General features: G+C 35.4%; 1 protein-coding gene across 1 annotated transcript; it reads left to right on the plus strand.

The window, feature by feature from the left end:
• Positions 1–3,397: 3,397 nt before the first annotated feature.
• Positions 3,398–15,903, plus strand: LOC125877642 (sucrose nonfermenting 4-like protein). The gene is made up of 14 exons (XM_049558874.1): positions 3,398–3,669; positions 3,778–3,951; positions 4,047–4,131; positions 5,847–6,029; positions 6,841–6,975; positions 7,070–7,129; positions 11,136–11,225; positions 12,340–12,474; positions 13,197–13,341; positions 13,412–13,585; positions 13,794–13,857; positions 13,965–14,034; positions 15,352–15,466; positions 15,560–15,903. The coding sequence occupies exons 2-14, from the start codon at positions 3,839–3,841 to the stop codon at positions 15,649–15,651; spliced, it is 1,461 nt and encodes a 486-aa protein (XP_049414831.1). The 5' UTR covers positions 3,398–3,669; positions 3,778–3,838; the 3' UTR covers positions 15,652–15,903.
• The last annotated feature ends 484 nt before the right edge of the window (positions 15,904–16,387 follow it).

The following is a 16,387-nucleotide window of genomic DNA, read 5'->3' on the forward strand; positions in this document are numbered from 1 at the left end:
TAATGCTCCATATTAATCAAGTCATAAGGAAATATTGGTCCCATATGAAAGTGTCCCTTGTACTCTATTTATCCTAATGAGACTTTATTTCTTCATAATAAAGCTAAGTATTTGAAACTCAATATGGCATCCTAGAACAAGACTCATATCTTGTGGACTACTCTTTACCCTTATCTGCAGTTGCTGGGAGCCGTGTGCTATAACACAAACATTTCTCAAATCATCTATAGGAGATGTAAGTCTATTCACACCACTAGTATCATTAGTGGCAATGTAATCTATGATCATATTTTTAGAGGTACTACAATGACCAACCTTTTTGCTCACATATGTGGCCATAATATGAGGATCAGTTGCATGTGTCCCAACCTCTTGCAGGGTAGTTTCCCATGATGGCTCAGTGTCTTTGGATCTCCATGCTTGTGCAAATCTATTTTCAAATAAAGCAAGTAAATGATTATTCTTATTGTCTTAAGAGTCTCTTGTAATCCTCTTTCTTCCCCTTCTCCTCCTCCTCCTTCTTCTTCTTCCTCCTCCTCCTCTTTTTTCTACTGTACATATTTTTATACATGTTCCTTTTGTTATTTAGGATAGACATGTTCAAACTTTTGACACTTCTCACAATAATCAAATTTCCAATAATCTCTTGTGAGAACTAGTGCCCTCTAGGTATGCTAGCAGAAATCTCACTAGGCAAGTAATGTGGTGACACTGACTTGAATCAACATCCTAGCAAATGATATTTTTGTTTTATTTAGTAGTGTGTTCATTATCATATGATGAAGTACTTGCAACACTATCTATTCTCCTTAAGGAGTTGTAACTCCAACTATTCATTGGTATATTTGAGAACTTCACCCGCATAGAGATTTCAAACAAAAATTCAATGATCAATTCAAAATCTATGGCCCACGATTTTAATATTAGGGGGTATGTTGTTGATAGAATAAGGACATGCATGGAGAATACTATTCATATGTTCCTTAGAAATAAATTTTGCAACATAATATTCATCTTCATGTAGGAACACACATAAGGAGTTTCTCGAACAAAATATACAATTAAAATACAACTTCATTTCTATTTATCCACTTAGTTGTTCTAAAGTCAGACATTACTGTTCCATTGACAATCACTAGAGGAATATAGGAAAGACTCATACCAGGATTTTTCATATATAATTAACAAATATTTGTTTTTAATCTTTAACATGTACACTTTTACTAGTCATATTTGCGCAAGTAGTTACTCAATGGTTTACTCTAACATGCAACAAACGATACTATTATAAACCCTTTGTTGTTGATATATGATTTGCACTCCTTAATTGAGATTTTTTATATTAAGAAAACTACATTTTAATGTTAACATCTTAATAGATTAAGATAACTTTTTTTTGGTCACTAGAAGATTTCTCATAAAGAGTGTCACACCCCAACTTGGAGTAAAGGTGATTGACACCCAATATGAGAAATTCTTGAGTGAATTAATTAGTAACTTACAATTCTACTGAAGTAATTAATTTAAGACATCAATAATGATCATATGTACGATTCTGAAGTTATTTGATAAAGTGATAAATATAAGATTATCTACACTAGTAAGTTTTAAGCCTTTAGCATATAATAAAATTGTAATACACACATTATATATATATATATATATGCAAAAAATTGAAAACGTTTGTTATTGCCGAAAGGAATCAAGGACATCAGACAACCGAATGGACAAAATCAATAACTAATCACAAATCTCTCCATCTATCTTCTCTACCCATGTCACACAACTTAGCAAACTCAAATAGACCTAGTACCACCGATAGGGTACATAACAAGTCTCGTTAACAACCTCCTAAGTGAAGGAACAAGACTATCATGACTAAATAATCATAATTAAATATAGTGAAGTAAATTAAGCAATTCATTTAACTAATTACATTGTAATCTATAAGTTGAGTTTGAATAATGTAATATGGAGATATGCACTGAAACTAAATTACTAAAAATAGTTATTTTAAAACGAGTTAACCTATAATGACACATGCACGTGTGGAAACAATTGACCTACATCTATCCCTAGCAGTATATCTAGAGAGGTTAGCCAATCTTTCAAGTTGGAATATATATGCATATACACCTATAAGTGTGAAGTACGTAACTAACTTTGATTTTTATGACACTCACACTTAGGAGGTCGATTACTACTTCAATGTTGTGTGTGATCACTTTTATCTAAATACAAGCGAGTTTGAACAATCCTAACAAATACACACCAAAAGTAATTAAATCAAATAACACAATTAATTACTTTCTAACATTATGTACTAATTAGGCATACAAACATGATTGGTTTTTTTTATGTAATTCATTATGAAATAAAAAGCTCCCAATTTCAACATTGGAATTTAATGCTTACTAGAATGTAAAAACATATAGGATCGATTGAAATTTTTATACTCGAGTAATTTATCAAACACGTTATATGCATTTTCTACTCAAATACTTAACTTGGGAAAGTAGACCTCAACTTACCTCAAATAATTTCTCCACTTTACCTTCTTCAACTAATTCTGAATACTTCACCTCTCATAATTTATAATTGTGCAATTCAAATAGTTAATTCAAGCTATCTCATTCAACTGACTTACTTTATAGAGTTTAATAGTTATTTTTTTAGGGTTTATAGTTATTTTTATCCCAAGATCTACCAATCTTATATCCGTCAATTGTAATTCAGAAGATTCTAATATGGAGTAATAAAATTACCCTAAACGATACATTCACAAAAAAATAGGTTTTGAATTTTAAAGAGCTCTTCGATTCTTTAGTGAAGGTCTAAAATTTGAGAATTAAAATCAAATTTTATAAAAGAAGTACATCATTAAATATAGAGATTAAAATTTACTATAGACAACCAAACACTAACCTTTTCTACTTTTTATCTTCGACTATTTATTGCTAGTCTTTATTAAGAAAAAACATTGGAGTATTAAATATAGTAGTAATTCTTATTTTATCATAACAAAAATTTCATATAGCTACTAGCTATCATAGTAAAGAGCCAGTTGAATGTATCTACTTTTAAGGTGTGTGATTTTTTTATTTTTTTTTAAATTATACCATTACTCAATAATTTATTTTATTATACGTGGCGATTTTAACACTTTCCTCGTAATATATTTTCAATTCAAAAATAAAAATAAAATTTTCATACGTGGCAATTTTAATTTTTTTCAAGGAAATATTTTTAATTCAAGAAAAAGGAATTGGGGAAAAAAAGTAATCCTCCGAAGCATAATTATAAGATTAGGGTTTTCTTCTCTCTATAAAATTCTTCATTTCTCTGCCTTTGCCTTTTTCCTTTTTTATTTTTTTGCTTAAAAAAATATATTTTTTACTCAATTCTCCATATTCCGATTTTCTCCTTCAAAGTTTTCACATTTCTAGGGTTTTCATTCCCTGATCAAGTTCCCTTTCCTTCATATAGTTTCAAGATCGAAGCTTTTTTCACAATTCTATCGGAAATTTCAAAATTTTTGTATGTCATTTCATCCATTAATTTGGGTATTTGCTTAAAATTTTGTTTGCTGGGTAAAGGTGTTGGCTTTCTTCTTTTTTACCTTGAGTGGGCTTTGTGCTGTTTAATTTTCATTGAATTTAGGTTTTGCTGGTAAGAATTAATTAAAGTTTGAGACTTTTTTTTTCTGGGGATTTAAGGTTGTCTAATCTTGTCATGGTCAACCATGATTAATTAATTTATCTGAACTGCATTCATCAGAATTTCAGCATTTTAGAGTTGTTTGCTGTTTGGGGTTGTGTTTGGTTGAATTGGAAAGTGAATGTATCCTTCTGCAATGGATTATGCACGGGATGGTGGCACGGCTTTGATTCCTACCCGCTTTGTTTGGCCTTATGGAGGAAGAAGTGTATATCTGAGTGGCACATTTACTGGGTAACTATAAGTTGGCACTAGCACTTTTGTTTGTACAAATGCTCTTTTCTCCTTTAGTATCTTGTGTTTCTTAAAGGAAGTTTCACTTTTTGAAGGTGGTCTCAATGGCCGATGGCTCCTGTTGAAGGATGTCCAACTGTGTTTCAGACTGTTTGCAGTGTTCCACCTGGTTACCACCAGGTTTGTTTTGTAGTTTTCTTACTTTTGTAAAGTTTTTATTTGTATTAGTTTCTGTAGTTCTGCAGTTGAGGCTTCAATTTTGAGTTTTATTCTTAATTTTCAGTATGAGTAGTATTTTTTAGTTAGTAGTTAGCTGGGAAATTACTCCTTTGGGAATAGCAGTAGCGCTAGCTGTCACATGTTGGATTATCATTTAAGGCTGTCATGCTATCTATTGTGAATGATGCATTTAGTTCCTGTAGATATAGTTGGGTGACCTAACTTTAATCTAGAGACAAGTTAGAAGATACTTTTCCCTATTTTGGAGACTCTGACTTCGTAAGCTTTTCTTTACTTGCCGAGACCAATTATCGCCTTGTCCAGTGTGTAAACTTGGATGACCTACTTAAATAGTCATTAGATGCTTATTTAACTTATTGAAGAAAGTATGTGGTCCTGTTGTGGGATATTGGTATTCCAAGCTTGCTTGATTTAGGGGTTGAATTTACTTTCTGTGTGGACACTCCTGCCATCAAGTGACTATAGAGATGTAATAGAATGAATCATCTGGGTGGGTGCTGGATGGGTTGCTAGTAGGCCCTTTTTTGGGATAAGTAAGCCATTTTATTCACTTAAACCAGCACCAAGGAGCTACTGAAGTATAAACAGTTATGGAAACTCACCCTCCCACTGTGGCACTAAGCATGAAGGGAACTGAGGAAATCTAGCAGGGTATCTAGATAATTTTCGCTATTGTACAAGCTTTTTGTATGCAAGTCCATTTACTGCTTTCTGCATTGCTCTAAAGATGATTCCTTTCCTTCCTCATTGCCCCCAAAGGCAGGCTGGTATAGTTGACCTAGCACTTCTACATTCTTTGCTGATTTTCTTTCTAAACCAGCATAAAAACATTTCCTTTTCTGGTGCAGGCATCACCATTATTTTAGTCCATATAAATTAAAAAACAAATGTCTGAGCTGCCTGGCAGATGGTTTATTAGTTTTTCTGGATAACTGCAGCTTGATGCTCAGTTTGTCTGTTCAATTAATGGCATGACAAAACTTTGTTTCGGAACTAAGGAAAAATAACAAAGAGAGCATTTTTTATATGGTTATAATTCAGTTCGTCACCATAAGTAGAAAGTTCATACTTTTCGGTCATTGATAAACATTTTGTTGGCAATACTCAACGCAATTACCATAAAATATCAGTTTCTAACTTCCAATCAACAACGGGTAAATCTATAGAACATACATGCACCCATACTTCACAAGCAATGCATTTATCAAATTCAATGTATTCCTCCTCGTAAACGTTCCAATGTAATCAATTTTCGTAAGGTTAGTGAATAGTTACAGGTAAATGATTTGTGTGGGACAGCATAATCATGAAACCTTGGTCGATGTATCTGTCGGCTCGTATTGTTTATTGACCGTAATTTATGAATTCAGTTATCATGGGGAGCATAGGTAAGTGTGAGATCTTGCCAGCATATCCCATTGCCCTTTCTCTTTCATGAAGAGAGAAACCTTTGAAGGCCTCCTGGAACTCTCGCATCTTACCTGTGTCTCGGAGGTGGTCATTTTTATGTGTGATGATTTGAGTTCTAATATCATTTGCCTTTTCTTGTTAGTGGCAATTTTATTTTAATCATTTTGCTTCTTTTCCTCGTTAGATTTCGTATTCAGCTTCCTTACATGTGATGAAGGATTTATGGTTACATACTTTACTTGCAGTACAAGTTCATTGTTGATGGTGAATGGCGACACGATGAGAACCAACCTTTTGTGAGTGGAAGCCTTGGAACAGTCAATACTGTCCTCTTGGCCAGAGAGTCTGACTACCTTCCAGCAGTACTAAGTGCACAAATACCTCCTAGCTCTAACATGGATGTGGATAATCAGGCCTTTCAGCGTTTGGTTAGTGAATGTTCTACTCGTGCAAATTACTGAATTGCAAAGCGATCATGAATGCTTAGAATATTTGAGACTTCCTTAGTGTGTCTAATATTATTTGATGTATTTCTCCATCACATTGTATGGACTAATCTGTAGTTAGAGCAGAGGATTTATGCATCTGTATTTTATACATATTGTCTTCGTGCACCAGTGTTCTTTCTTTATCAAGAGTCAACTTCTGTTTTTCTATTCTAGTTTATAACATGTCGTTAGTTTTTCTGAAAAGGTCAGACATTAAATCTCCATATTAACCGTCTAGTTTATGTTTCTTCTTGTCGAACCAGCTCATTTTTGGTATGAGGGTGTCAATAAGATGGTTATCAGAATCTCCTTTTCAAGCACCCCATTTTGTGAAGTGGATGACTTGACTAGTCAGACATTAAATCTCCATATTAACTGTCTAGTTTATGTTTCTTCTTGTCGAACCAGCTCATTTTTGGTATGAGGGTGTCAATAATATGGTTATCAGAATCTCCTTTTCAAGCACACCCCATTTTGTGAAGTGGATGACTTGACAAACATTTATAAGAACCTATGAACTTATTTTTGAGACACCAGTTACTTAATTCTACTAACTAAATGATAAAACAAGTGATTTTGAAGGACCTGGTGTTCCATTTTCATTTTCTATCTGACCTTGCACCTGGTGTTCAACTATTTTTGCCTATGTGACCTCTTTATACCCTCCCTAACATACTGTCTTCTTCTAGAGGGAGAGCTAGTAAATTCGCCTTTTGATTTGTCTAAAAACTTTTTCTTATATGTGTCATAGGTAAGAGTGTCGGATGTTGCCTTGCCAGATGATGCTTCCAGGATATCGCAGTCAGATTTGGATATTTCCCGCCACCGCATATCTGCAGTCCTATCAACACATTCAGCTTATGAGTTGCTTCCAGGGTCGAGCAAGGTTTGATCTATTTATCCTATTTTCTGTCTAGGTGATGTGATGGGTTATGAGAATGAGTGTTTTGTTGCCTTTTCTGATAAGGACTATTTTTCAGGTCATTGCTTTGGATGTTGACTTACCCGTAAAGCAAGCATTTCATATTCTTCATGAGCAGGTATATCTTCTATCCTGCTAGATGTCCTGTTTGTATCATGATATATATGGAGCTTTCAGATTTTGTCACATTTGATAACTGTTCTTTTGTTGGGGACATGCTTGAAGCCTCATTTCCATTAAAAAGGAAAATCGCCAGAATGGTCATTAAGCAGAACTGTGTGGAATATTGTCACCATTGAAGAGTGTGACCATCTTTAAAGCCTTAGCTATTAGAGAGAGTAGACTTTTAATTAATTAATTATGTTATGTCTCAAAATCAGAGATAAACTGCTTTTTTGGAAAGAAAAAAAAAATCAAAACTTGGCAGTTGCAAAGTTGAGTGAGTTATAAGGGAGAAGTTCAAGAAGATATTAGCTTTTATGGGGGAAATAGAATCTACTTTGCAGTAGGTTTTAAGTCTTACGATATCACCAGGCTTGCAGGCAGAGCTGAAGTTTGGTTTGAATGGGTTGGGTTTGAAAGAAGCCGAAGTCTGATGCGCAGAACAACTTTCAGCAAGAAAGCAATGGAATGGATAGTCTCTGTACTCCAAGAAGCTTCAAAAGACTCTGGCACCCATAGGAGAAGGTAGAAGCTAAATGAACAATACTCGGAACTTCTTTTGTTCCGAAAGCACAACAAATTTGGAAGATTTATAAGCATTGTGACAGTACAAGGAGGGAACAGATATATCATTATTATTCCAGAAGTTACATTTAATGTTGGGATGGGGAGACATAGCATTTAAGATAATTTCATCAAGGAACATAAAGGAACATTTATTACAAATATTCCTAGGAGGATAGATCCGAAGGTTCCTTATGCAGATTCAGTCAGAACTAGCAAGTGGCAATCAAAAGAAGCATCTGAGTCTCTGATCAGCAACAAAAACTCCTGTATCATCATCTCTGGTGGTGATGCTAACCAGGAAAATGGCTTGCTGGGAAGATATATTATTGGAAGCTTTAGAGGAGAAGAGAAGGAGAAACTAACACTTTCAGATATCAGAAAATGGGTGGTGAATACTTGGAAGAACGCTTTTGGAGTTAAAATATACCAAATGGGGGTTCGCTCTTTTCTGTTCGAGTTTCCAAACAAGCACATGGTTGAGTGTATTCTTAAAGGACAGTGCTTGGAAACAATTGAAGATTCATCTCGAATGGTGGTCGCCGACTATAGGTTGTTTCACCAATTGAGAGGCCCCAATGTGGATAAGAGCAGCCCCCCATTTCATATATATTAATTCCAAGAGTGTTCTTCCAAGTACTCACCACCCATTTTCTGATTGGTTTCTCCTTCTCTTCTTTACTGAAGCAATATGTCTTCCTCTTCAATTTTGGACAGAAAAAATGTTCAAAGCCATTGGAAATCAATGCGGGGGATGGCTGGAAACAGAGGAAGAGACATCCCTGAAAAACCATTTGAAGTGGGTGAGAATGAGAACAAAGGGATTTGGAAAGGAAGTTCCGAAAGAGGTAAAGATTGTCAACAATGGTCTTACCTTTTTAATTCCGATCTGGAGTGAGTTGAGAACCATGGTGGTTGCTAGAGCGGAGGAAGTCCTGCAGGATAAGGACCGTTGGGCCAAAAAAACCCTACACTCTTAAAGATAATAGGTTTTGCTTTGATACTAAGAGGAACATGGATTCTTTTGAGTAGATACCTATTTCTAATATTCAAATAACACAGCTAGCAAGGGCACAGTGACACGTAGGACAGAAGTTTTTTTTAATCAAAAGTAAGGAGCTCTTTTATGGGCCAAAGGAAAGGTCAGACAATGTTTTAAAGGAGCTACTTTTAATAAAGGCCAAGTTCTCTTTACTGAGGCCCAGCTTCTTAGTTCTAACCAAGCTAATGTCATGTGCTCCTTACAATTAGACCCAATGCTAGTGGAAATCAATGTCTATACTTTGACTTGTAGATTCAAGTCGACAACTAATGATTTTGGTTGGCACATGATAGGGGTATCTGCACCAAATTGTAATCAGGAAAGGCAAGAGGTATGTAGGGAAATAAGGGTTGAGAAGTTTGTTTATGGGACCGTGGGTGGTAAGGGGTGATTTTAGTATTGCCAAATGTGCTTCAGGGAAGAAGAATTGCTCCAGAACGTCTACATACATGACTGAATATTCTGATTTTATTGAGGATATGGAGTTGATTGATCCTCAACTAGATGGGGGAAGCTATACCTGACCTGGACTAGAGTGAACAACTTGGAAACCTCTTCCACGATTGACAGGTTCCTATACTCTACTGAATGAGGAGAAAATTTCAATAATATTAAGTAAGAAATTCTTCCTATAATCTGTTCTGACCCCACAATTGCGCTTCAAAGTTGCAGTTGGGAACACAAAAAGTCTTATTTCAAATTTGAAGGATGATGACTGGAAACTGAAGGTTTCAATGAGAAAGGTGAGGTTTTGTGGGATTCCATTATTACTAACGGAAGGTCAGATTATATTTCAGCAACCAAGTTAAAAGCTTTGAAGGCTAAATTCAAAGTTTGGAGCTCAAGCACCTATAGGAAATTGGAGAAGAATAAAGATCTGATTCTGAGCAAAATTGCAGAGGTCGACGACATTCAACATAATAGATCTTTAACTGAAGAAGAGGCCATTCAAAAAACTAATTTATTCATGGATTTTGAAGATTATGCCAAAGAGGAAGAGATTAAATGGAGACAAAGATCAAGAACACGGTGGATTAAACGGAGTGATAAAAACACAAAGTTCTTCCGGAGAATTGCTGATGCCCGCAAGAAAAATAATTACATTGATCATCTACCGGTAGGATGAGAAGATATTGTGGAGCCAGAGAACATTTAAAGGGAGATCGTTACCTTCTATCAGAAGCTCTACTCTGCAAATGAGAAATGGATTCCCTATTACAACATGTACCAGTGTCTTACCATAAACACATAGGACCAACATGAATTGCAAGAGTCTTTTGTGGAGAGAAGTTTTGGATGGTCTCAAGGCATGTGCAGTAGATAAAGCACCAGGTCTAGATGGGTACACTATGGGGTTCTTTGTTCATTGTTGAGAGGTCTTTAAGAATGATGTGATGTCCACTATGCACAACTTTATTCTCAAGAAGAGCTTCAATGCAACTTACATAGCTCTTATTCCCAAAAAGAATGGGGCTAAGGAATTGATAGATTTTAGACCTATTAGTTTTATAGGGAGCATATATAAATTGATAGCCAAGATCCAGCAGAGAGATGGAAAAAGGTGATGCACACATTAGTGATACTCATCATATGACATTCTTAAAGATTCTTGAAAGGCATACAGATCACAGATGTTGTTCTTATTGCCAATTATGCATATATGTCAGATTGAAAGATAAGATGCCAGGGATCATGTGGAAATTGGATATTGACAAGGCATATGACCATGTGAATTGGAGTTTTTGGCTTGGAATTCTCAGAAAATGGGGTTTGGAGGGAGATGGATTAGATGGATAAGATTTTGCATTACCACTGTGAGGTTCTCTGTTCTGATAATTGGCTCACCTGAAGGTTTTTTTCCTTCTCAAAGAGGTTGAGCTAAGGTGATCCATTGTCTCCTTTCTGCTCATTCTGGTGATGGAAAGACTTAACAATATGATGAAAATTGCCCATAAAAATGGCTGGATAAGAGGTTCCAATGTAGCAAAAGAACAAAATGAAAGAGTGGAACCAACATACTTAGCCCTCTGTTTTTGGTCAAGTTAAAAAATTTTGAGGGATGTTTCAGGTCAACAGAGATGTTATAAAGATGTAATGAAAATTTTGATGAATCAATAGGGTCGATTTTGGTCAGAAACTCCATTATTGTATGTGCCTTGCTCATTTTCTAGTATTGGGAATGGAGTGACTTGTTAGCTATACTACTTACTACTGCCTTTTTCTGCAGCCATACTCAGTGTATTAGCATAATTTGAAATAAGATTAGGCATTTCCTTCTTCATTATGCTGGTTATACTTCTCTATATTCTTTCCTGAAAATATTATAAAATCTGTTTCTGAGCCATATTATTTTCAGGGTATTCCTATGGCTCCTTTATGGGATTTCAGCAGGGCACAATTTGTTGGAGTCCTTAGTGCTTTGGATTTTATTTTAATCATGAGAGAGGTAAGCAGAGTTCCTTGCAAGTTTTGATTATGTTTCTTGATATGCTTTTAGCAGTAATATGCTGTTATCATCATTTATATTTCTTCAGACATCTTGTACGACTTCTATTTTGTTATGAGTTAAGTAAAGGTGGTCCTTTTTTTTAGCTTACAATGTGATGTGGCTGGTCCCATTAGTGGTTTTATACTTCTATTACTGTTTTGGAGGTGCCCTTGATCAGTCTTATTTATAGACAGATGTTGTGCTGTAGGTGAAGTATGTGTAAAGTGACATTTTAAGATAGCTCTTTGGTTTGATTTTATGCTTGCTTCCTATAGTAATATGACCCACTCTGCATAGTGGATATACCAATGCTTTTAGTAGATGTTCGTGTGGGCTTGGCTTTGTCTCTCATATATTGTCAAGACTCTAGAGAAATATTTTTTCCCTCTCTTTAAGCTGAAAACCTGCACCATGTTGGAACTTGACCACCTCCAAACTAAGAAAGGAGGAAGTTTTCAAAAAAATAAATAGATGATACCCGAAAGTTTTACATGATGACTTAGCAAGTGTGTAGCCAAATTACTTAAAACTAGACTTAATATCTTTGTACTTATATTGTTATTTCTTGTGTGATTTCTATGTTGGAAGTTTCTCTTATTGGCATTATGTTCACTTGCTGATACTGTGCTCTTGCTTTCCATCAAAATGTGGGTTAATGAGGTGGGATATAGCTAAGTTTATGTATTTTGTTTTTCCCCAACTTTTGTGATCTTGCAGCCATGCTTCATTTCAATATCAATGTTCAATTAGTTGACTACACCTAAATAGGCTTATGAGGCTATTCTGTTTATTTTCTGGCTGATTGCCCTTTCTTCTTGGTTAATCTTTTAGGTCACTGTGTCATGATACATCTACTGCTAACTTGCTGCTGGAAGTAGTTGCATTTCTTGCAATTTTTTCATTTTAGTTGTAGTTTCATTGTGTTGTTAATGATGAATCATTCATGCATCACATATTGTGAGAATCTGTGGTGTATTTCCCTTATTAATATGTTTTTGAGAAAGACATTATGTATCTTTTTAGCTCTTTTCTCCCATAACTGAATGTAAAGAAATCTCGTGACCTGTCGCAGCTTGGGAATCATGGTTCCAATCTGACAGAGGAAGAGCTTGAGACACATACTATATCTGCATGGAAAGAGGCAAAATCTTACTTGAGCAGACAAGCCAATGAGCTTGGTAAATCAACTCCACGGCGACTTGTTTGGGTGAGTTTGTTTGGCCTGCTTGATATGTCAGTGTGCAAAGTGCAGATTTAACTTTATCCCTTCGACTTTCAGTTCTCATGGATTCTTTCGGTTATTGTTAACACTTAAAAAATACTTATTGATGTTCTCTGAATGTACGTGCTTGCTGTAGCGTTGCCATCCATAGCTGGAACAACTGCAACTTACAGATTTTGGTTGAATGAAATCTTCAAGCATTTGAACCACATTTTGTTGTAATTGATTGATGGGATACAATTGAGGGTGGATAGCCAGGGGAATAAGAACTTACACTTTCATGGTTCTTTGAGAGTAGATAATAAGACCAAATAGTTTATATCGTCTTGTTACTGTATCCTATATCTTGGAATCAATCATGAGTTTGATGATTAAAAATGAAAATGATGAAAGCCTACTAAGATCATCGCAATCTTGCTGCTATGGATTGCATACATTTTTTCAATTTTGCAAGAGAGAATAGCATCACCTGTGCCTATTTAATCACTACTTATGTGCTGTATTAATGTGAGATTAGTTGATTAAATTTGTTTAGTTGCATCTGGCTGTTGTGACACTTTTCCTGCTAAAGATGTCCCTTGCATTTTCTTTTACTTCTCTTAGTCAGCTGTCCTGGTTTATGAATCAGAGACTTCTATTGTGTATTTAGGACCTATTGCTAGTCAATTTCTTCTTTTACACACCTTGATTTCCTCTATTCAATGCAGTCAGGGCCAGATAACAGCTTGAAGGATGTGGCATTGGAAATTTTGCAAAATGGGGTCGCTACAGTACCTATAATTCATTCACCAGCTCAGGATGGATCATATCCCCAGCTATTATATCTTGCTTCTCTTTCTGAAATACTAAAACGTGAGCTTTTAATTTTTCTTGGGTCTTCACTAATCTTGCTATTGTGGCTCACAGCTTTGTTACCTTTCAGATATTTGCAGGTATTTCAAGCATTCTCCAGAGTCTTTACCAATACTTCAGTTGCCAATTGGTGCTATTCCTTTGGGCACATGGGTTCCGAAAATTGGAGAGCCAAATCGACAACCCCTGGCAATGCTGAGGCCTACTGCTTCTCTGAATGCAGCATTGAATTTGTTAGTGCAAGGTTATACCTTTCTCAGTCTTTTGGCTAAGATCAAGTATGGTTGTTAGTAATATACTTCCCCACTAAAGAATTTATTAGCCCATTAATATTACGGACGAATATGAATTCTCACTATTCTTAAAGATATTTGGTCACATGTTGATAAGTTTTGGCTAGTGAGTTAATAAAATGTCTGTATCTCTTATGCATGTTTTTGTCCCCTTTGCAGCTCAAGTTAGTGCAATTCCCATTGTTGACGATAACGACTCCTTGTTGGATATATACTCCCGAAGGTTTATAAATAATTAGTTGTTTTTCCATATTCAGACTTGTAGATATTGTAGTGTGTGTAGACCTTCGTTAGGTTAATTTGCTGAATGCCTGAATCTATGGCTGGCAGTGATATTACAGCTTTGGCCAAGGACAAGATCTACACGCACATCAATCTTGAGGAAATGAGTATTCATCAGGTACTGTGCCTTGAGTTCAATTTTTAAATATATTTCTAGCTTCAATAGGTATAGTTCAGGGGTTTGACTACTGGGCCTGGGATTTTATACCCTTCTTCTCACCAGCATGTTGAGGGTTCCCTTTCCAGGAAGGTGTAATCTTAGTTACACCTTAGTTTACTCCTAACCATTCTCAATGCAACTACACTTCAGTCCCCATCTAGTGGATTAGCTGATTGGGCTGGCTGTATGATCTCTCTGTACCCTCAGAGGATTCACCATGATTTGACTATTTATGCTGGCTGTCAACCTTCCGTGTCCCTCCTTTTGAAACTGGCTTTCTCTCAATAAATGACTCAATAAAATTACAAAATCAGCAAATGTATCTTGCATATTTGCTTGGATAGGTGTGCGAACTATATTTTTTATGGAGAGTATTCTGAAACTCAATTTGAACTGGATGCCAGCAGTAATGAAGTTTCTCGCGAGGATATATTTTTTGCTTCTGGATAAGACAATTCTTGCTTGAGAGTCTTTGAACTAGTGGATACCACCAGAACCTGTCATAAGGATTCTAAGTTCAGGTGGTAAATTATGGCATGGCCACTGTTGATTTTCTCAGTGCATTATAGAGTCTGAAATGGGGCTCTGTTGGGTGTAACTTTTCACAGCAATCACTTTTGCTGGTATTTCAATAAAGTTACTTTCAACCGATGTGTTGATGGCTAATCTACTCCTCGCACACTCTTAAAGCTAGATGTCTATTATGGTAGTTGGTAAAATTTAGCCCTTGTAGATTGCCCTATTAACTTTTTGGATTTTGTCAGCTCCTTTGTTCTAGCTTAGCACTTTTTGTACCAACGTGTCTTCTCCTTCCCTCTTTTGTACGTATTGCATCCTCTTGATGCCTATTATATAGTATAGTTTCTTACTTCATAAAAAAAGAAGTTACTTTTGACCTAAACCTAAAGAAAGAAAAAGATTCTTAGTTTTGGCGGTCTGTGTTACTATAATCAACAACGCCTAATCACTGGGATACTTCTGGGTGGAAATTTCATATCTTTCTATTTTAAATCTATGGTAAATTTATAGTTTTTTTTATTCATTCAAAAATATATATATTCCCCTCTCCTTCCTGCTAGGATTAAAGATCCTGTATAAATATATAGATATATATGGAGAGAGAGAGAGGGAGAAAAATTCAGTGTGGAGCTTATAGTTTGCTTCTTATAGAAGTGAATATTTTTAGGTGTGAAGCTACATTTGTATATTACTCTAATGTTTTTTTTTTTTTTTTGTGGGGGGTTAATTTTCATTCATATGTTTATGTGTTTGTAGGCATTGCAACTTGCAGAAGAACCATATGCAACTTATGGGTTGAGCAGTCAAAAATGTCACATGTGTTTACGGTCTGATTCATTGCATGAAGTGATGGAAAGATTGTCCAGACCTGGTTAAGCTTCTGTCCTGTTACTATTATACAAAATCTTCTTGGCCTGTGATCTTTTCATGTGCTGCAGTAGTAACTTGTTGATATGGTTTGCAGGGGTTAGGCGGGTTGTTGTTGTGGAAGCGGGAAGCAAACGTGTAGAAGGTATCATATCAGTGGGTGACATTTTCAAGTTCTTGCTTGGGTAGATGAATCAAAGAATTGACAATAGACGTGATTTTGATGGTGGTTGCCTAATCTGTGTTGCTCATAGCTCATGGTGCACCCCATTATTCATGGGGATTTGAAACCCGATTCTTTCGTGTATACAATTGATTAGCCCCAAGTATAATGGCCTGGTCTTTTAGGATGTTAGGCTCTAAAGAATTGAGGCATGTAAATTTTCACAATTGTTTCCCTCCTTTTTATTACAGTTACTAAAGGATTAAAGATCAGTTGTCCATCTTTTCCTTAATAAGTATGATTAGTCAGGTTATTAAGTCAATATAGCTTTTGCAAATTCATAAGTACAGTAAAAATCACAGTACTTATTAATAGTTTTATCATGCAATTATTATGAAAAAAGTGAAAAGAGAATGAGTTGTTTACAATAATGCTCTCTCTTTTATTTTGGCTTTGCTAGGGGCTACGATGAATTGAGTTCATAACATAATTATTAGAATTGGATTAGCAAATGACATATAGTTTTATATAGTGAATAAGATGGTTTATTTGAATGTGTAATTAGTTATAATGTAGCTTGGTGTCTCATTAACTGGATACCAATTTTCACTTAGATATGTCGAGTAGATTTTGTCTATTTTAAACATATATAATAGGGTTCTATGGTGTCTATTAGGATTTAGGCCTTAAAGATCCAATTTAGTGTTTTTTTTTAAGTGTTCCTAGCTCAATATGAACTTAGATTAGTTGACTCGGTAATTT

Source organism: Solanum stenotomum, chromosome 1 (assembly GCF_019186545.1).
Source record: "Solanum stenotomum isolate F172 chromosome 1, ASM1918654v1, whole genome shotgun sequence".
NCBI lineage: Eukaryota > Viridiplantae > Streptophyta > Magnoliopsida > Solanales > Solanaceae > Solanum > Solanum stenotomum.

What these genes read in the sequence shown, in the direction of transcription:
- LOC125877642 (XM_049558874.1), top strand. Translation starts at nt 3,839, where the DNA reads ATGTATCCTTCTGCAATGGATTATGCACGGGATGGTGGCACGGCTTTG. An exon ending in ATTGAATTTGTTAGTGCAAG is followed by an intron (nt 13,586 to 13,793) that starts GTTATACCTTTC and finishes TCCCCTTTGCAG; the next exon opens with CTCAAGTTAGTGCAATTCCC. An exon ending in GGAAAGATTGTCCAGACCTG is followed by an intron (nt 15,467 to 15,559) that starts GTTAAGCTTCTG and finishes TATGGTTTGCAG; the next exon opens with GGGTTAGGCGGGTTGTTGTT.